This window comes from Neofelis nebulosa, chromosome 14, assembly GCF_028018385.1.
Source record: "Neofelis nebulosa isolate mNeoNeb1 chromosome 14, mNeoNeb1.pri, whole genome shotgun sequence".
NCBI lineage: Eukaryota > Metazoa > Chordata > Mammalia > Carnivora > Felidae > Neofelis > Neofelis nebulosa.
The window spans coordinates 23,178,836-23,202,042 of record NC_080795.1 but is presented as its reverse complement, the minus strand read 5'-3'; the positions used below and the strand labels follow the sequence as shown (position 1 = coordinate 23,202,042).

General features: G+C 36.6%; 1 protein-coding gene across 15 annotated transcripts in view; it reads left to right on the top strand.

Moving 5' to 3' along the window:
• The window catches only part of STAU2 (staufen double-stranded RNA binding protein 2), a 309,584-nt gene that overhangs the window by 207,035 nt on the left and 79,342 nt on the right, over positions 1 to 23,207 (top strand). The window contains exon 12 of one of the 15 annotated variants that reach the window (XM_058699856.1): positions 6,165 to 10,142. The exons of the other annotated variants lie outside the window; for them this stretch is intronic. Coding sequence (XP_058555839.1) covers positions 6,165 to 6,230 — 66 coding nt within the window. The 3' untranslated portion in view covers positions 6,231 to 10,142. Of the gene's footprint in view, positions 1 to 6,164; positions 10,143 to 23,207 lie in introns of those variants that run through there. 15 annotated transcript variants of the gene reach the window in all.

The window sequence follows — 23,207 nt, the reverse complement described above, 5'->3', positions numbered from 1 at the left end:
TCTCACTGTAATATACTCATTCAGTTCTGTTGAAGAGAGCTCAGTATTCTAGAATGTGTATAAAATAACTGAACTTTCAGAATCATCACCTTACTCCCATAATTTGAGATCTTATTTAAATGACACTGCAGTGTTGTTTCTACTTTTAAGGTTTTATTTCTGAATTACAGCTTAAAATCTGAAAAGTATATTATTTCTTAATGACAAATTCCCTTGTGTAGATAGCAGCTTGCAAAAAAATATCCTGTTTATAACATAATACATATTTTCAATTAAAATAATCATCGGATTAGACTAAACTAATGATCTAGGTCATAGAATTTCTAGTTTGGAGTAAAAATAAACACACATACACGATTTACAGTTTGACTAACCAGCTATGCTTTCTAAATTAACTATTCATATGCAGAACAATGGTAACTCACTTTTATATCCATTTCTCAGTAAATTTGAAGACTTCTAATAGTCTTGCCTGACTAGTCCTTTTTTCCTTCTCTCTGAGTAGTACCCTTGCATGGAAAGAATAAAAGAACATAGTAGTTTATCTTCTCAAACACATGATTTATCACCCAGCTCAAAAAAGACATCCTTAATGGCGCACTTCCCTAGTTCATAATGTCTCTGTCATTGTGGGGTTTCCTTCCGATCATCATTTGTTGATTGGTGTTGAGGAAAAAGCAACTAAATTAGGCAGAAAAAATGTGTTTTAGGAACTAACCGCGGCGTGAGTTAGCTGCAGCTACCTGAGTGGATTCTGCCCTCTCTTTGGGAGAGGAATGTTTTTCTGGATTGTTAAATGAAGGAGTTGGTTAGATGGCTTGCAAGATCCATTCCAGTGCTGCCATTTTCTGGTTCTGTGACTGATCTTCCTGCTCCTGGCTGAATAAGCCCCACTAATAATAAACAGTTAATAGCATATTGACTTCGAAAGCAGCTTGGAGATTACTCCAGTGCTTCTCAGAGTTTGGCACTGACCTCTGCTCTAGCTGCAGAAGAGAGTGCAGCAGGAATTAGAAGGACATGACCTAAGCTAATTGATAGAAAGTATTGTGTTTCCCTGTGTAAAACTATAACTTAGCTATATGCTAGGTGCTAAGGATAAGTGATAAGAATGTTAGGCATGGTTCCTGCTCTCATGGAGCTTGCAAACTAGCAACTTTACGACTTTGAGTATTTGCCAACAAGTCTAGCTGCTGCTGTATCTCTGTATCCATTCATGGCAGAAACACATGCAAGAGCAGCATGAGATAACCATCCTGCAAAGGCCGCCTGTTAGGCTGAGCAAAGACATGAAAGAGTGTTTCAGAAAGCCACACACCTGAGAAGAGCAACCCATTGTTAGCAGAGGCAGCATGCTGCTGTACAAGAGCACTGGAATGGGAATAGAGACTGAGATCAAACCTAGATTTGCCATGAAGTAGCTGTGGGAACTTGTCTCTCTGCCTCTTGGAGCTTGGCTTCTTCATGAATAAAATAATGAGGCTGGTTCAGGCTTGTGCCAAGTCCATGTGGTAAAGTTCTGGGCTAGTGTTAGCCCATATGGCACCTTTACAGGTCAGAAAAAAAGATGCTTCTTCCTCAAGGCAATTTACTGCTGTCCAAATCCACAAGAACTACAGCATGAATGGTCTTCCCACCCCCTACCCCACAAGGTGTTCAGCACACAACCTGCACACGTATACGTAGAGGTCTTACACTACATCTACTGGAATGTCAGTTTTACGCAATGGTAAGTAAATAAAGGCATTTCTATATTAAAGCAAATACAGTTGCATTAGAGTTGATGAATTTGCGTGAAATTTTAAGAGAAAAAAAGACTTTCAGGAAATTTGTTGATAATGGTCAGGTGGATGGATGGAAGCTGGATGGATAGATGGATGAATGAATGGAGCTGTGACTGGATTGGTCATTCTGTACATTAAACACTCTACTTCAGTGGCCTCAGAGGTGCGAATGAAGTACAGTGTGATCAGTACTCCTCCCTTGTGCTTGGATTCTCGGGCTCCCTGAGGAAAGGAGGCACAGTAAATCTCTACTGCACATCCTCTGCTTTTCCGCATTATGTTGCCCTTACACTTTCCTCATACTCAGGGTCTATCTACGCAAAAAGTACTTCTTCACCATACCGAAAGCATAAACTTGATTTCATAAGTTGGAAAGGATGTACCACTAAATGGCTTTTTCACCTGTTAACCAGTAAATACTGGAAAACATTTTAAAGCAAGAAAAACTACAGTCACTTACAGAACGTGTTCTATCCTTAGTTCATTTGAGCCAACGTAATTTAATGAACAGAGTAAGTATTCTGAGAAAAAATATGTAAAATTTAGAGGCGACCCCTCTTAAAACAAACTCCTGTTGTTCTTATCTATGTGGAAAATGAAGGTGACAAATGGAAGAGCTCTCTAGCCTTGAACATTTACAGGCTACCTTAGTTTTTTAGATTTAACCCTAAGAACTCAGCAAAATGGAGACTAAATGTATTGTTCAGTGTATCCACTCACTGTATTAAGGAGTGAGAGGACAAGGACTGTGAAGTATCTCTATCAAAGGTCCATACAGATCTGCAGAATGGTCAGGAGGGAGATATAGTATCATCTGTATGCTGACAACGTCCAAATATATGTAGCTTTTAATACTCCCACCAACAAACCTGCCTCTCCCTTCACCCCTGTCGTTTCTTTTTACCAATCCTGGTAAACAACACCATCACCTACCTTGTTGCTCAAGCCAAGCTCCTTGGAGCATCTTTGCCTCCTCTCTCCTCCTCACATGCTACATCCAGTCCCAGTATCCCTTTGAATTACATCTATCATCTGACTACTTTTCACTACCTCCATTGTTGCCCTTATAGTCACTATCATGGTTTTTGGTTTTTTTTTAAGATTTTATTTTATTTTATTTTATTTTATTTTATTTTATTTTATTTTATATTTATTTATTTATTTTGAGAGTGGGGGGAGAGAGAGGGAGCAATAAAGAGAGAGCAAAAGAGAGAATCCCAAGCAGGCACCATGCTGGCAGTGCAGAGCCTAACACAGGGTCCCATCTCATGAGCCATGAGATCAAGACCTGAACTGAAATCAAGAGTTGAACAGTCACCTGACTGAGCCACCCAGGCGCCCTTAAAAATTTTATTTTTAAGTAATCTCTCCACTCAGTGTGGGCCTCGAACTTAACCCCAAGATCAACAGTTGCATGCTCCACTGACTGAGCCAGCCAGATGCCCCTATCCTGTTTAATCCAGGCAACTGCAGTAGTCTTTACACTAGATTCCTTTTTTTCTGCTTCTGTTCCATTGTGGTCTATCTTCCATGCAGTAGCCAGAATTATTTTTAAGTTAATCCGATCAGATTTTCAGCTGTTCAGAACCTTCCAGTGGCTTTTCCCATCACACCTAGTACAAATCCAAAACTTTTGTTATGGCATTTAAGTCCCTATGTGATTTGGCCCTTTCCACCTCTCCAGTTTCAATTCCTACCACTCTCCGTTTCACTCAGTGTCCAGGTCTCTTTCGCTTTGTTGCCAGTTATATCATGACAGATGAAAGAAACCAGAAATCAAAAGGCAACATACTGTAGACTTGATGTGTATGACATTCTGGAGAAGGCAGAACTTGAGAGACAGAAAACAGATCATTGGTTGCCAGGGGCTGAGGAAGGATTGACCATAAGTTGTCATGAGAATTTTGAAGGGCAATGGAAATGTGCTGTATCTTGATTGTGGTGGTAGAACATGACTATACACTTATTAAACTTATAGAACTGTATGCTTTTAGTAAAAAGGGTAAATTTTACTGTATTTAGGTTATACCTCAATAAACCTAACTTAAAAAAAAAAAAGCCAGTTTCATTCCTTTATCATTGACCCATGTATGGTATTGACCCCAGGGAAATGTGGAGACATGACCTCCCCTTTCCTTTCTTGTATGCTCTGAATATGTTGGATCCATCTTAGAATGCACTAAATTTAACTTAGAGCCTAGTTTAGAGCTTCTCCAAATACCAGTGGTTAGTTAAGGCCCGCTTCAGACTTCCTAGAATAATTATTAGTCTCCAAAAGTGGTCTAAGCCTGCCCCTGTCTGACTTCAGAGAAAGGATCTGTAAGCCAGCAGCATTTCCCATTTGGGGACTTTGAATTCTCATCCAGAGAGTAGGAAGTCATTCAGGCTGGTTGCTGCCTGGGCGTCCTGGTGAGATCTGGGTGAAAATGTTCTACGCGTTTGCTTTTATTCATCATAGCAAATGTGACACTATTAATTTACATTAGTTTTGAATGTTTAATTGTCTAGAATAAAAACAGTTTAAATTTCTAGATGATGATTTTCTTTTTAAATGTTTTTTAGCAAAATATTTTAAGTATTTTAACAAATATAGCAAAAATTTGTCAACTGAACAACTCTCTGGGAATATTGCACTAGATAGTAAAGCATCCAAAGATAACTAACTTCTAGTCTTCGTAATAGGCTAGGTAACTAACTTAATGTAGGCTTCAGTGAGTTCATCATCCTGTGAAATTTAAAATCTGCAGAGCATATAGTGGTTTCAATGAAGAGCAGTCATCCTTATTCATAAGTTGGGTAAAGAGCACATTTATTCGGTAAGATTAAGCTAGTGAGGGTTTTGCTCAATGTTTTTCAATATATCCTATTTGGAAATTAAATTTATATTGGTTAGTATATATTATTAAAAGCAGAATCATTTATAATAATGCAGAAAGGTTTTTGGAATCTTCTAGCTTGGTTATAATTCACCAAATATTCTTTCCTCTCTCCTTGTGGCCTGACACTTTCTACATCTTTCTTCATCGTGCTTGGATGTTACTGAGTCCTGTTTACTCTTTCTCTTTTGCTTAAATCGGTCACCTTCCAGGTACAGCCTCAAAATCATAAACTTCCTTCCCTGTCTTTATATTTTATTTTATTCACCTTCATTTAGACTGCATTATTAATCTCACCAATCTCACCAGCACTGGGTAGGCAGATGTAGATTAGTTAAAATACTGTAGCTTAGTTTCTAGTTATGTGGTTTATCACTGCCTACCTTATTGTGTTCAGGTTAGCTTTGGAACTCACTTGCTTCATATAAAAAAGGAATAAATCAACCACCTAACCAAGCACTAACTCACCCATGTAGTATATAACATGTAAATTACTATTTGCTCTAATTTGACTTCTCGTCAACATAAGATGAGATTATGATATAAAGGACAAAGCATAATTAGTATATTTATGTACATATACATACATATACATACAAAGCATAATTAGCACATTTATATACATATATATAAAAGACAAAGCATAACTAGCTTTCATAAATTCTTAAAATTTATGAAATGAGCAATTCTACAAGATAAATGAAACAGGAACTAAATTTATATTAAATGTGTTAACTCTGTACCAGGTATTGTGCTAGGCTCTACATCCATTATTTTGATTGATTCTCATAATAATTCTATGAGGTATAAACTATAGTGTTCGTATATTTGCTTCATTTGCTACATCACCTGTAAAAATTTATGTCCATCTTTGCATACCAAGCTGAGGTGTTGCCAGTGTGGGTGCTTTGACTGGAATTCAAGGCCAACCTCTCAGTGAAAGGACAACCATGAAGTACATGGAACAAGTTACAAATCCAAATCTAAAGGGTAGTCTCTTCTACTTTTGTTTAATTAAAGTCTGCTCATAGGTTTTTCTTTCCTGATTAATTAATGTGATATGACACATATGTGATAGTATATACTATCACAACAATAATGCATGGATTGATTATAGACTATACACAGAACTTTTATAGTGCTAGATGGTCTTAAATGATAGTACATATATAGTCCCTTTCCCTTGAGGTAAACGTTAGTCTGATGGAGTGGATCAGTTAGGATGCTTTTGGCTACAAGTAGCAGAAAACCTGACTCATACTGGCTTAAACAATAAGGAACCTTGTTATCTCCCATAACAGGAAGTTCAGAGGAAGGGTGAATCCCAGGGTTGGTTGATAAAGTAGCTTAGCAATGTCAACAAGGACTCAGGTTATTCCATTTCTTAGCTCTGCTTCATCCTCTAATTCATGGAAAGATGGCCACAGTAGTTCTCTGTGTCACTGGCAGTGTATCCACATTTAAAAGAAGATGAGAGATCAGATCTTACTGTATCTCCTTTTAGGAGCAAAGACATCTATATCAGGAACTCCTCCAGCCATCTTTCCTTCATGGTGCATGCCTGGATTGAGTCATTCACAAGCCCATCTCCTAACAGTCGCTGGCAAGAGACAATGAGATCACTATGAGATTTTTTTTCTTTTTTAAGATTTTTATGTTTTAAGCAATCTCTACACCCAACATAGGGCTTGAACTCATGACCGCAAGATCAAGAGTCACATGCTTTACTGACTGAGCCAGTCAGGTGCCCTGAGATCACCATGAGTCTAAATGCTTAGGGTGAAATGATTGTTGAAGAATCACCTACAGAGACTACTACATGAGGAATTAAATGCCACATTATATAATTCGAAATGTTCTCTCAGACTCATTAAAAAAAACAACAGGTGAACTTGATCTTAATAATATACGTTAATTAACCCAATATATCCAAAGTATCACTTCCACATACAATCAGCTTTTTACATTATTGAGGTATTTAACCATCTCTCATATGTCTCATTTTGGACTAGCCACATTTCAAGTGCTCAGTACCACGTATGTGTTGCACAGCACAGGTCTCTGGGCATTATGATTTGGTCCCTGCCCTTGTCTCCAATCTCATCCTTCACCATTCACCCTGTACCTAACTAAAACCCACACTTTATGTTCTGGCAGTATTGAGTTCCCATATCTCATGCTCTTTTGCATCTGTGTCTTTGTCTACACTGTTCCCTCTGCCTGGGCCATTCTCTCCTTGCTCTTAATAGGAACTTTAATTGTTGTATCCGTCAGATCCAACCAAGCTGTCAGTGGCAGTCAATAGGCCTTCCCCAAATCTACTTTCTGTGTTATTCCATTGTTAAACCTATCAAACTATCTTCCCATTGTTTTTCATATTGGTGGACCCTGCTGGGCAGTAACCTCTTGGAGGTGCAGGGCAATGTCTTATTCACCTTTGAATTCTCCTTGTCTATGCTCTGGCATGTAGGAGGCACTCAATTCATGTTTATAGGATGGAATTGAATTGGATTTCTAAGAAAATTAGAATAACTTGGATTTGGTAGAATTCATTTGGTAGAACTAGTGAGAGAAGTACAATGTTTGTCCTAGTATGCTTTCTCTCATGGTACCTTATAAGGACATTATTTGTGAAAGCATTCTGGTACTTTAGTATGTTGACATCTGAGTGTTTACGTACTCTGAGTATATGTAACTGAGTATATGTAGCATTTGGAATCTGTCAGTAATTCTTCCACTGATCTGTTTGTAATCTTTAATTTTTGTAACCTATTATGCATAAGCCTCCGTCCTTCTCAGTGTCCTGAATTGCTTTCTTCAAGTTCCAGAGCCTGCCTCCTGATTCTAGCATTCCGTATTGTAGTACATAAGTCGGTATCCACTGAATGATGTCACTGGAGACTGCAGTCCTCAGAATATAAAGAGACACGAACTTCATAGTTTGGAGCAACAATTACCTAAGACAAAGTGGTTTTTTTTTTTTTTTTTATTAACATAAAGGACACACTTAAGTGACATTGTATAATAACAGACCCCATGTCATCATCCTAGAGATATCTGTAATAGGGTTCAGGAATTCTTTGTGTTACATAGATTCAGTGTGGGTTTTGAACTTCAGCTGTTTTTCTTGTTCCACACATCAAGCCAGAGTGCTGAGTGCCATGGGGTGTTGACAGAGAGGGAATGATCACTGCCGTTGGCAGCTTCCACGAGGTCCCGGAGCTGCCAAAATTCAAAATGTAACCTGATTTTCATTTACTTTTTATGAAATAGGGTGCTAAGAGAGATATTAGAAAGGCACATCAATTTTAATGTTTGCTTCGAGAAATTGTTTTCATATATACTGATTTTTTTTATATTGAAATATTTCAGAATATTTCCTCTACTTGAAACGTATCCCATGATTATAGGGCAAAAATTTCTTCTGCTGACTTTTAACTTTATTATATGAAATTCCCATTTTACACAAGTATATATATTGTGGTTAAGGAATTTAATCATATCTTTTTTTTCCTTTACATTTTATATTTCAGTAATTGGCCCAGTAGTTCACATAGTGTTTTGTTTTTGTTTTTAGATTTTCTTTAATTGAGATATAATTGATATATATAACATGGTATTAGTTTTAAGTATACAACATTTTATGTGAAATGATTGTCATAATAAATTTAGTTAACATCTGTCACCACACACAGTTACAAATTCAATCATATCTTCAAAAAAAATCAGCAGGAAGTCAGTAGGAACAACTTCTCACCACTGGATAGTTTATCACTCATGGATGGTCTAGAACAGGAGTCAGCAAACTGTGACCTGCAGGCCAAATCCATGCTACCGCTTGAATTAAGACTGGTTTTTAGATTTTGAAATGATTGGAAAAAAGATCAAAAGAAGAGTAATATTTCATGACATATGAGAATTATATGGAATTCAAATTTTAGTGCCCATAAATAAGTTTCGTCGGAAAACAGTCATGCTTATTCACTTGGGTATTGTCTATAGCCACTTTTACTCCACAACAGCAGAGATGAGTGGTTATGACAGAGACCTTGACGCCTGCAGAGCCTGAGATACTTAGTATCTGCCACTTTACAGGAAAAAAATTGCTGGTCTAATTCCTGGACTAGAAGGAAGAAACATTAGGCATTCACCTTTTGAAATTTGTATCAAATGGTTATTTTAAACATGGGCATTCAGAGTTCATTCTCTTTCAGAAAGGAGCCAGTTTTCTGGAAGTAGTTCCCCTATTACAGCACAGTTAGACTTGATTGTGAATTTTGTATTTATTTACTCTACAGTGGAAATCAATTTTATTCTCTAAGGGAATAATAAGTCTTTCTTTATCAGTATTCATCAGAGCATTGAAAGAAAGTTTGTACCAAAGGAGGTTACTTTTGTCTCCTTTTGAAATCCCATTTAGAAACATTTCATAGCTGGACTTTTTTTTTTTTTTTTTTTTTTTAAGTAGTAGGGAATATTCTCTTGTTTCCATGGTGATCTTTCACTTCTTTTATTTCAGCTGTATAAGCAGTTTCCAGAACCAACACTGAGTTATAGGAGAAGGCAGTGAGAAGACTAAATATTATATATTTTATAACTGATTCATGATTCCATTTATGCTTAGTATAGCATGACCACATTTCTAGGAGGGTGCACATATCCAGTGATATTGTGCCCACAAGTGACTTATTAATTTTACCCAAAAATTAATTTTGGACTACAGTCAAAACCCACGAATTTAATTTATTGCTTTCTTTCTCCCACTTTTTCCTGAAGTGATGATTAACAGCTATTTTAATCAACAGAAAGTGTGAAATTTTAGGTTTCTAAAAACCTGACTTTTCTCAACTACACTAAAAATGATTTTTAGGGTGGTTATTTGACCTGTACCCCAGTTACCTATAGCTCAGTGTTTCACAACAGATTATCTCTTTGAAGATAATTTCATGTTCATGATCTCAACAAATTATAGAACCAAAAATATTTTCTAGATTTTTCTACCTAATAAGTTTTGGTCAACTTGGGACCTGCATACAAACTCCATGTCAGTAGTTACTTGATCTTTAAACTTTTCTTTTTTAATGTTTATATATTTTTGAGAGAGAGAGAGAGTGTGTGAGTGGGGGTGGGGGAGGGGCAGAGAACGAAGGAGAGACAGAACTCAAAGCAAGCTCCAGGCTCTGCACTGTCAGCACAGAGCCTGAGACAGAGCTTGAACTCACAAACTGTGAGATCACAATCTGAGCCGAAGTCAAACGCTTGACTGACTGAGCCACCCAGGCACCCCATTAGTTCCTTGATTTTTAATTCAGTATTCCAATTTTACATTATTTAAGTAGGAATTTAATATTTCTACTGTTCTGTAGATCCATATATTTGAAGTTGATTTGAAGATCATTAGGGAAATATTCTACAAACCTTTCTGTTAACAGTTCATACTAATGAATCATAACCAGATATATTATTAAACCAATAAATACCATATGTATATAATTGGCTAAATGGATGTGAAAGTTATAGTGGAAAACTGTTGCCTATATAGACTTTTTAAAGTGACGATCAATGGCATATAGTCCCCCAGGCCGCAGATTTGAGAGCGTTATTACCCACTGGAGGTCACTTTTACAGCCTAAAGAGTATTACCTTCCTTGTAAACTCAAATTATGGTGTTGTGTATGATTTATTATACTATTTAAAACCGAAAAACAGAAACCTACTCTTAGTAATACACCTTCAATTAAGTCATGTCTCTCCCCATTTCCAAAATTCTTTTTTAGACAAACTAGTTATTTTTCAGAAATCCAATTTTCTTCTTTCATTGCTAATAGTTATTTGGCCTGCTCTCTTTGTTTCTAAGTTGGCAGCTAATGCCTTTTCAGAACACATATTTTAAAAATACCTTTTAGTTAATTTGCTTCTCTTTGCATCCTCTGATGAAGGAATTTGAAGACAGTTTTAAGCCCCCAAATATTTAACATATGTGAAATTAGTAATGGTCAACATAGTGATAAAAAACGTCTCTGTGACCCTTCGTAGGCAGTCCAGTGGTGTGCTACTGTCCTCTGGTACCTTTGGTGAGAAGTGTCACCATTATACCAAGACCCACACTTAAATTTCTCACTCCGGAGGACTAGTGAGCTTCCTACCTGGCTCACTAAACCTCATATGCAGAAAAGTCATGGCCTCATATCAGTTCTTGCCATAGAAGGAAACATAATAAGAAATTTTTCAGCTCAGGAACAAACTCGCTTGGCTGCCAGAGCCTCGTTGCTGCTACATTTCTGCTTCCTAGGCTCCTGTTTGCTGGTCTCCTTACCTAGCACATCCTTACTGTCTGCTTGGCTGACCCTTGTACTCTGACTGCTGGTTACTTACCACCTGTCTGCTCTGTTGGTTTGTCTTGGCCTACCAGTACTTTGGTTCTCTTTGATCTTGTACTGCCTAACTGACCCCTTGACATTGGCTTCTGACTGTTTTCTGTCCTTGTCCACACCTTGCATTACAGAGACTCATTGTTCTCATTGCTCTTCAAATCCAAAACTGCCTATGATTGACAGAAGTACATTTTATAGATATTCTATTCTGCAGTCATTATAAAATGCAGAGAATACCATTTTACATGTTCATGGAACTGATATTCAGTCTGTGCCCTCTGATATGGTTGTACCAAGTGTTAAAATGTTTAAATGCTTTCATAATACTTGGCAAATAGCTGCTGCCACATATTTCACCCCCTACCATTGTGGCCTCATGTCCAGGACCTCTGGGACCTCTCCATCATCTAGCAACTGATGGATCATTTCTTGGGCCAACAGGAGTTTTCAGGACCGTTTTGTTGTCTGAATTCATTGGTTTGTGTTCATACCACAAATTATTACAAATGTTAAATATCACTTCTGCTTTCAGAGGTATATGGAAGAGTTAAGTTCTTCAAGGGGAGGAGGGTAGAGACATCCTAAAGTGACCATTTTTCTGAAATGATTTTTGAAAATTTCCATTGGAAATCAAGAAGCATTTTATTCATTCAGCAGTCATACTAAGCCCTAGTTTCATGCCCATCACTGTACTATATGCTAAGGAGTATTTCCAATTGTGTAAATTGTGAAAGCCCTCAAACTGAGTGTAATACAAAGTTGGAGATGGGATATATGGGAACTTTCTGTACTCTCTGTTCAATTTTACTGTGACTCGAAAATGCTTTAAAAAATAAAACCCATTTAAAAGGAAATAAATATTGGTGAAACGACAAAACACATAAACAATTGACTGATTGCAAAGTGACATGTTTAGTGTCAGAAACGTGTACAAAATCTATATATGTATATGTGAATATTGAAAAGCTGTGGAATACAGGAATGATCAAGAACAGAAGAGTTCACCTGATTAAGCTTCTTTTAGGAGTTGGTGGACCAAAAATTGAAAGACAAATTACAAGGGCTTCCCACATAGGGAAAACAACATGAGAAAGATTAGAAACATGGAAATTGGCAAGGACTATGTGGGGAAAGAAAAACTTAACTTGGTGGGAGCTCCAGGAATACATAATGTTGCATAAGATCAAGGCAGTTGAGTACATTTTGACAGCTAGGTTAAGTAGTACACATTTTATGTTTTTGCAACAAAGAACCATTCTTCAGTCAGGAGCAGGGAATATGATTATGCTGGTGTCTCTAAGATCAATCTAGTAGCCAGATGCAGGATTGACTGTGGTGGGGAAGAAAGCTTCCACAATAGTGCTGGTTATCTTGATGGGTGTGTCTCTACACATGGCAAGAAAAACAGCATCTCTCCCAGAGCGACATTGCATAAAAAGAATCAGCAGACCTTGGTGACCAGCTGAGTATGACAGAAAGAAGCAGAGCAATTAAAAATAGCTTTAAAGGCACACTACCAATATAATATGGCAGAGTGAGAGCTGGACAATTATTTTCAAAAAGCAAACTGGACAAAATTATCAAGAACAGCAATTTTAGGACTCTGGAAATTGACCAAAGACACTAAACAAATTGAAAAGCATTTATTCACGGAAAAATGACTGGACTTCAGGTAAGAAAAGTAGGGTCCTGTGGTGTTTCTGTCTGGAGCTGCTCCCATGCCCCACTTTGAGGCTCAGTCAGCATAGGAGTTCTGCAAGGGTGAGGAAAACCATGAAAACCAGCAGTTTCACTGGAGGAATGGCCTCACTTGATTTAAAGTAGAATGTGAGAAACCCTATGCCCATAGGCATTGTGAATAACACTGGATATCTTGATGGCAAACAGATAGGAAAGGCTGGCTAATGACTCTGTGAACCTGACGTTACAGTCTTGGTTGGAGTCAACAATAGACAAACAGACTAGCCAGAAATTTATCAGGGAGATTCAGGGAATGATACAGTGATAGGGGCCTTGGTAAACCGCACATATTCCTGGCTGACCAACAGACTTCACACACCTGCAGGAGAGACCAAAGAGGGCCCAAGCTATCTATACATCATCCCTGCTGCACGTGAAATTCTGCACGTATGCAGAGGAGATGCAAGAGGGTCTGGCAGAAAGTGAATGCCCAGGCAGACCTGAGAACTGCCAGAAATTTGAATGAGCTTCCCAACCCAAACACAGCTCCGTTGGCAGAGAGTAGAAGCTACATTGGCTTAAGGTGTTGGAGCACAATTAATGATCAGTAATTGACTAAGCTATGCAGACACAAGGGTCATTCCTAGAAAGTCAGATTTAAAAATAAAAACAAAAGGAAATTTTAAAAAACTGAGTAGAGAGAGACACAAGGAGCACATGCCTTGGGGAGATGGATTGCATACATTTAATCAAGCAAATTAATAGTGGAAAAACAACAGGAACAACAACAGCCCTGAGAGAGGAACATCAAAATCCAGAGTTACTACAATATATATATGCCATATGTGTGTGTGTGTGTGTGTGTGTGTGTGTGTGTATCCAGTTTTTAACAAAAAATTACAAGATATGAAAAGAAAGGAAAGGTTTACCAATACTCAGTGGAAAGAAGCTGTGGGCCCAGAGCTTTGGACTTAGCGGAGAAAGACTTCAAAGCAGCTATATTAAATATGTTCAACTAATAAAAGGAAGCCATGTTTGAAGAATTAAAGAAAAACATGATAATAATTCAACAAATAGAGAATTACTGAAATGAAAAATTCACTAGACTGATTCAACAACAGATTTGAGATGGCAGAAGAAAGAACCCATGAACTTCAAGATGTATCAAAAGAAATTATCCAGCCTGAAAAACAGGGAAAAAAGAGTTTAAAAATGGACAGAGCCTCAGAAACTGTGGGACAACATCAAGCAACATATAAAAAGCATTAAACACCATTATCAAGGTTGATTTAACATCTGAAAATCACATACTATATACATCATATTAATAAAGGGGAAAAAAACACAATAATTTCAATAAACACAGAAAAAGCACTTGACAAAATCCAACATGCATTCCTGATTAAAAGCTCTGAACAATTTAGGAATAGAGCATTTAGGAACCTTGTTAACTTAATAAAGAACATCTATGAAAACTCTACAACTAATGTCATCTTAATGATGAAAGACTGCAGGCTTTCCCCCCCATAAGTTTGGGGACAAAACAAGAATGCTTACACTAAGCATTTTTTGCTCAACATTACACCAGAGTTTGTAGCCACTGCAAAAGGGGGTGAGACGGAGGAAAGAGAAACAAAAGTCATGCAACTTGGAAAGGAAGAAACAAAACTTTATTTGTAGATGACACGATTATGTATTTAGGAAATCCTAAGAAATACACATACACACACACCTATTAGGACTTAAAAATAAGTTCATAAAGTTATAGGATACAAATTAATATATAAAAATCAATTGTATACTAGATACAAATGTACTAGAAACAAGCATCCAAAAATAAATTTAAGAAGACAATTTCATTGACAATACCATCAAAAATAATAAGATACTTAGGAATCAATTTAACCAAAGAAGTATTAAGACTTTACACTGAAAACTACAAAACATTGCTGAGAGAAGTTAAAAATCTAAATATATGAGATAATTCAACATTCATGGATTAGAAGACCCATTAATGTTAAGTTGCCACTTTTCCCCAAATTGATCTATACGGTCAGGGCAATCTCTATCAGAATCCCAGTAGGTTTTTGTTTTGTTTTTTTTTTTGTTTTTGTTCTTTTTTTTTTTTTTTTTTTTTTTTAGAAATTGACAAGCTGATCCCAACATTTATATGGAAATGCAAAGAGCCCAGAACAGTTAAAACAATTTTGAAAAGGAAGAACAAAATTGAAAGACTTACACTACCCAAATTTTACTATAAAACTACATTATTCTAAGTTAGCGGCATGAGGATACACATGTAGATCAATGGAACAGAATCAAATGGAACAGTCCAGAAATGAACCTTTATATTTAAGTTCAATCTATTTTCCAAAGAAGTGCCAAGGAAATTGAGAAAGGATTGTTTTTTTAAGAGATGGTACTAGGAAAAGTAAATATCCATATGCAAAAGATAAATTTAGACCCTTACCTCAACCATATACAAAAATTAACTTAAAATGATAATAGATGTAAGTGTAAATCTAAAAAAGTAAAACTTCTGGAAAAATCATAGGAGAAATTTTCATGACCTTGGGTTAGGCCAAGAATTTTTAGATTCAACACCAAAACATAATCCATAAAAGAAGAAATTGGGTAATTGGACGTTATCAAAACTTAAAACTTTTGTGCTTTAAAAGATACCATTGAGAAAAACAAAAGACAAGGCACCAACTAGAAGAAACTATTTGTAAATCATATATCTTACAAATTACTCATGCCTATGAATATAACAAAGAGCTCTTATGACACAGTAATAAGAAGGCAATGCAAAATGGATAAATGATATGAATAGACAGTTCATCAAAGAAAATGTACAATTGGCTAATAAACACCTAAGAAGATGCTCAACATAATTAGCCATAGGGAAAGGCAAAGTAAAACCACAATGGGATACCACTTCCTACCCAGTAAGATGGTCATACAAGAAAAGGCAGACAATAACAAATGTTGACAAGAATGTGGAAAAACTGAAACCTTCATGGATTGCTGGTGGGAATGTAGAATTGTACAGCCACTTTGGAAAATTATTTGGCAGTTTCTTAAGTTAAACAAATTTTACGACATGATGTTGCAATTCCACTTTTATATCTGCTAAGGAAAATTAACATGTTTACATGAAGACTTGTATGTGAATATTCATGACAGCATTATTCATACTAGCCAAAACCTGGAAACAATCTGAATACCTCCTAACTAGTGAATGAATAAAGAGTGATATATCCATATAATGGAATACTAATCAATGAAAAAGAATGAACTGATACACTCTATAACAAAGAACCTCAGAAACATGCCATATGAAAGACACCAGTCACAACAGACCACATGTAGGATTCCATTTATGTGAAATTTCCGGAGAAGGCAAATAATCTATAGAGAGAGAAAGCAGATCAATGGTTGCCTTGGGCTGGGAATGGGAGTGGGGAATGATTGCAAATGGGCACAGTGAAACTTTTGCAGTAAGAGAAATGCTCTAAGACTAGATTGTGATGATGTTTGTAGAACTTTGTAAATTTGTTAAAAGTTGAACAATAGATGAACTTTATGGTATATAAATTATACCTCAATAAAGATGTTTAAAAAAAAAACTTTATAAGCTTCAAAGCCTCAGAGACCAAGAGGATTATAAGGCCATTTGTGATCATGGAAATGTTGGTAAGCAATCATTTATTTGGGCCCAGAACCTCAAGAAATTCTCCAGCAAACTCCGTGAGGATTATTCTCCACTCCCTCCCCCCCACCACCTCACTATTTCAGCAGAAATAGAGCGGAAAACCAGAAATCACCATGCATTTCCAGGCCCAGGAATTGCACGTCTCTGCTGGTCCTCCACTCTCTTCATCCCTGCATGTAACTCAAGCCTGGGGACTTGAGCTGTGATACTTTCTCCAACATTTCTTGCCTCTTATTTCCAATTTTCTTAGCTTCAGCTTTGTGACCTGCCTCAAATTTCCTGTATTCTTGACCTCAATTCCTGTTAATTATTATTGCCCCACCCTAACTCCTGATCATCATGTTCCCTCCTGCCCAGCCCAGTAAACTGATCCTGACTTCTGATTGTTTCCTTTACTTAACTTGTTTCATTAATTTTTACATACTTTAAAAAAATCGCTCTGCCATTGTTAACCCTAGGCTGCACTCTAGTCCTGATTAGGCCCGCCACATGACTCAAAAGGAAAGCTGATTCTTGGATTCTTTTGGAGGATCATGACTTAGGTTTTTGACGTATTAAATGTCCATTCCAGAGACGATACTCAGTAAACAACAAAAGATTTGAGGTCAGAGTCACAATGAGAAATTAGGGATGAAGATACAGGTTAGGTCCCCATATAAGCACAAAATAGAGGAAGGAACCAAAACAGATACCTTGCGAAATTCTACAAAGTAAGGGGATGCAGAACCATCGGAAACCAGGAAAATTTTTCTTCCCCAGAGTTACAAATCAAACATGTATACAAAAAGGTTTTATCTTCCCTTCAATCATCTAGGTTGATCACTGTAGTGGAAACTAACTGCTTGAAAGAAAACCGATAGACTTGGAACAGGCCAGTTTTGTAGAGATTACTTAAGGTTATTTAAAAAATTCATCTAAAATCCCTGATACGAAAGAAATGTTTGATCATTTTCTAATAAGAAGCTGACCTCTGCTCTTGGGTCTTCTACAAAACACAAACCTGACTATGAAACTGCCTCCCCCACTAGGTGGCAAAAGTAAGCTGCCAGTGAGAGAGAAAACAGCAGGACGTTTATACCCTCCTTTGTCACTTCTTCCTAAGTGATGGGACCTTAAAATTGCTATTTTGAAAAGTTCACTGTATACATTTGAAGTATATAGTCTGTGTAATACTTAAACTTTCCTCTAAAATAGAGAGAGGAAGGGTGAAGATACACTTTGTATTGGTTTTTGGTAGCAAACATTTATGTTTGGGACACAACATAAATACTGAAGAGAAAATTACTGTGGTTATTCACAGTTTTATCCCAAAATTTCTTGGGAAATACTAACTACTGAAGAACCTGAGCTAAATTTTACCAACCCTGTTTTAAGTAAGCTACCACATCTGGTGGTAGCTGAGAGGACGCTCTCCGAAGTCTTCTTTAAACTCATACTGGTCGGGAGAGAGCCAAAGCATAAGAGACTCTTAAAAACTGAAACTGAGGGCTGATGGGGGGGTGGGAGAGAGGGGACGGTGGGTGATGGGTATTGAGGAGGGCACCTGTTGGGATGAGCACTGAGTGTTGTATGGACACCAATTTGACAATAAATTTCATATATTTAAAATATATATATATAAACTCATACCGGTCACTGCAGGTTGCTCGCTCTCTGGCTTGCATCAATATAAAAGGTTTCTGGAGGTCTCCCTAACTACTTGGGCCTTGGAATATATTTTAAAATAGCCTGAGACACAATAACATGTTCAAAGTGTGCTAAAGATGTTCTTTATTAGGGTCACCAAATAATAGTTCACTTTTGTTTTTTATATTAACATTAGTAGCGTTTTCTCTTCTCTTAGTAGTATTTTACTCTCTTTTTATATGGGTCTTACCTTGTCCTTTTGTCTCCAGATAGCTTTGAAAAAGTAGCAGACTACCGCTTTAATTCTAAAAGAAACAGACTCACTCCCTAAGGTTTGTAAGCCCAGGCCAGGACCACCAGACAGAAATGGAGTTTCCCTGCAGCTCTTGTCCTTCAGGACCAAAATCTGTACAAAGTTAGAGGCACAGTGCTCAAATCTCAGCCAAGAGGCACATTTTTAGTTTCTTCCCCTCAAGTACATGCTCAGACACTCACATTTACATCACTTGTCAAAGTATTCTTTTTTAATATTCTAATAAAAGAGCAGTCAGTCGCTTTTCATCCATTCAGCAAATATTCAGTTTCTCTATGGGCCAAGAAAAAAAAAAAAGTGCTGCTTTTTAAACTAGAGGCAAGGTGCTTGAATGCTTTGTTGTTGTTTTAGATGAGTAACTTTCAAATTGTGATTCACCGTTTAGGTCAGTTCCGTGAAAGGAAACCCTGTTTTATTAATTCTTCCATTACAGTCTTTTCAATTTATGTAGATGATAGAACTCTGAACAGAGAATCATGTATCATCTCAGGAAATGAGCCTCGCCATTACTTTAAGCCTCATTGATTCGGAGGTTTTAAAATTTGACCACTTAAATAGGGTAGTAAAGAATATATTAAGCAAAACTTCATTATAAAGCACTTCAGTGTACCACGTATTCATTTTTGTTTTATGCCAAATGATGTCTTCCATGTACACTTTCATATGCAGTATATCTTTTTCACAGTTACAAGGAACCCTATCGTTCAGGGCCTTAGTCCCTGGCGTCGGTATTGTTATGGGCTTCTACTGTCTCATTTTATGAATGAGGCTGATCTCTAGTCTCACCTCCAATTGAATTTATAATGGAGATATTAATCATTTCTATTGTTTGCTTTGAGAGGAGATTACAGGCAGTAACAGTTTTTGCCACTGGCTTCTGCAGTGAATGCTCGAGTACGAATAAATCCAGAATAAAAGATTATGATTACATAAAAGTTAATTCATTCAATAAACCTTTATTGGATGCTGCATACAAGGCAGTGACAATGTATGGGTAAATGGATCTAAAGATGTGTATAAAAAATGGATGCCGCCCCTAAGGAGTGATCATCGTGGTTAGAAGAAAATCTGTAATGCAAATGAAAGATCACTGGCTGATGAGAAATATAAGCAAGATGTTTAAGGAATTTTGAGGACAGGGCGGGGATATTTTTGGCTGAGAAAATCTTATGCAGAAGGTGGCCTTCTCTATAGAAGGTAAAGGACAAAGCTGATTTCCCTCTAGGCAATAGAGAAAAAGGCATTTAATAAAAAGTATTTGGTCTGGCAGTGGGGCTAGCAAGAGCTCAGGCACTGAGGAGGGAGGAGGGAGCCTTATTCAGTGGACAGAACTCTGGGTGAAGTGTGCACTAGTCTTAGATATCAGTGGGAACAAGGGCTAGAATGAGACACAGAGATCAGACTGTGAAGTGTCTTAGAAGACAGGACAAAGACTTTGGATTCCATCCAGTGGTGGGTCATGAGGAACCATGAAAATTTGCACACATGCAAAGCGGTTATATGATTAATGTACTGACATAGGGCATACACAACAATTACATTAGGTGAGAAACAATTTAACAAATTAATTTGAGAAATAATGTTTTTTTAAGTTCTAAAATTCTATGGCATAAACAACACACTGCTCTGTTGATAATGTAATTTATTAATTACCTGGCTCAGATCATTTAGTTTATTACTTTGGGAACATAGATCTTAAAACATGCAATGAAGGAAAATCCTACTGTAACATTATGAGTATTAGTTCTGTCCCTGAATGATTAGCCATAAAAAAAAATTCCAATTTTAAGGATGTTTTTCACAAATTAGGTAATTAGGTCTTTTAAATACCATTGGAGGGAACCCTAAGAATCATCTCCTGTGTGCTACTTCTGGACACCCCATCCCACAGTGGCTACAGAAATGGAAACCCCTTCTTTCTTGTTCCTTTGTGGAATAATTGGTACTTTCCCAGGATAAACTGCTCCTGGAGAAGAAACAACAGATAATTGAAAACGTTTTATTTACATTTATGTTTTGGTTGACATCTGTGGGCCAAAAGACAAATTGCAAATGGCCTTGGTCAGAGAAAAAGAATGTTAACTAAACATGCTGTTGGAAATGCTTGTTCCGTTTCATATATATATATATATAGATATAGATATAGATATAGATAGATAGATAGATAGATAGATAGATAGATAGATAGATATTTCCTCCATTAAGGTTGGGATTGTGGATTCCATGATAGGTAAAAGAGGCAGAAAAAAAGCAGAAAGAAGTCTAAAGTTCTTTCCCTAGAAAAATATGTTAAACATTATAATAGAATTTGTTCAGGAAACTGACCTAAGCCTTTACCTTTAGAAGTTTAGAGTCTGGGAAATGTTTTACTTATACTTGCTGAGGAAGATTTATAGAGAAATGAAACATACTAGTGTACTTCTCTCCTAGATAAGGCATCTGGAGAGTGTGTAAATGGAGTGTGTAACATAATAGCAACAAATGTAATTGATATTTAAAAGTTTTAAGGCATTGAATATAAATACATTGAATATAAATACACAATTCTAAAATAGGTCATACTTTGCCATTAATATCTATTTTCTGTGTATAGGTTATATTTCTATTTAAAAGCCTAATGTTATTCAAGATAAATTTTTTAAGACCTGAAGTACTTAGTTCTCTTTTTATTAAATAACATTTTAATGAGTGTTCAACACTTTTATTTAGTAAATATCCAACTGGGAAGGTTTCCACAGTTGTTGTTTTTTTGTTTTTTGTTTTTTGTTTTTTTTTTTTAGTAGGAAAGTTTGCACAAAAGGAGTGTTTTCTTATTACCAAATTAGTTACTTTGAAGTATCTGGCAGATTACATCAGTCTCTTGTTCGATTTGGTACTACAAGAAGACATCTATTGTACATCATTAGTGATGCATTAAATTGGTTATTTATGTTTTAAAATCTAAGCATAGTAGAATCTTTTGTGTTTGTCTTCGGAGATTGCTGTTATAATAAAACATTTTGAAATGAGTAAAGTTGTCCTTTTGGCTTAGTTAACGCATCACCGGAGAACCTAAAGATTTTAGTTTCCAACCACCATCTCCTTGTTTAGTAGAATCTGAGAAAATTGTGTGCATTTCCTTATATTTTAAGGAAAAAAAAGTTACAGATTATTTGTACAATCACTTTATATTCACAGCTAATAAAATAATAGACTTATTGATCACATCAAGCTTAAGTCTTTTAACATTTGAGCATAAGATTATGTGCTATTTTATCATGTTCTTATAGTAGTGGTTTCTTCTTTGACCACTAAGATCGTAGCTATTTTTATAACTAAACCACATATTGGAAATCTTGTTTTCAAGCTTCTATTAAAAAAATTTGTACAAGTGATGAAAGCCAGAGGACCAGTATTTTTTACTGATCACTGGCAGAAATGAGTATATTTGGCTAAAGGTTTCCCACGATATACTCTGTAACCCAATGCTAGAAATGGTTAAGACATTTTGTTTGTTTCCTTAGTGTCTAAATGTATACTAGGCTATATTAGCAGGACAGGTAGACTGGCAGAGAATGGGTCTCATGCTTTTTGCAATCCCTTATAGTACTAGATACATTGAATATATTATTCAATAATGACTCTTAATCATAACCTCACCTCTAAATTCCCTGAGAAATAAAGGATAAATAAAATAAGGCATGGAGCCCCAGCTTCAGAGCAATCCATAAGACCACCAGTCCCTTATTTATACACTGCTTGTCTTGATTAAGAGGTATTTCGCTTCTGATTAGAGTTACCCCTACTCCTGTGGTCTAGACCCCATCTTCTGAGATACTCCTTCTGAGATTTGGTTTCCCAACAGTTGCCATCTGCCTTTATCTTCTCCAATGACTTCTCTCTCTGACCTTACAAATATCCCTCTCATTCTAAAGTCTTCCTCCTCCATTATACCTTCCTTTTTGAACTATTATTTTCTTCCTTTCCTCAATTGCCAAAAATGTTCCACTTATTCACCTCTTATTCATAGTAGATAATGCAAAGGAATACAGAATGATTTTTATCCCAGTCACCATTACACTTGCCCTAGCCATGGTCACCATTGTCCTACTAATTGCCAAATACCAGGCCTAAACTCTTCCCTCATCCTAGTTGACCTTTCTGCAATATTGCTTCCCTTCTTTGTGAAACCCTCTGTGCCCTGGTTTAATCTTTTCCTTTGACTTCTTGTCTTCTGCTAGCCCCTTAAATGCTATTGTACCTAAGTTTTATCCTTGGTACCTTGGTTCCTTTTGTGTCCTATCCACTTCTATGAATTGTATTATTGTTCATATTTTGATACCTTCCCAATCTCTGTATTTAGCTATGATTTCCTGTATCATAACAGTTCTCCAGAGAAACAAAACCAATAGGATATGTATGTATGTATGTATGTATGTATGTATGTATAGAGAGATTTTACATAATTGCTCACACAGTTGTAAGAGCTGAGATATCCAAAATCTGTAGCTCAGGTCAGCAGGCTGGAAACATAAGCAGAGTTGATGTTGCAACCTTTACTGAAATCTATAGGGCAACTGGTAGTATGGAAATTCAAGCAGGATTTTTATGTCATGGTCTTGAAGCAGAATTCCTTCTCTGCGAAACTTGATTTTGCTCTTAAGGTCTTCAACTGATTGGATGAGGCCCACCCACATTATAGAGGATATGCTCCTTCACTTAAAGTCAGTCAATTATAAATGTTAATTACATCTACAAAATACCTTCACAGCAACATCTGAGCTTGTATTTGACCAAGCATATTGGACACCACAGTCTAGCCAAGTTGACACATAAAGTTAAACGTCACAACCACTAACC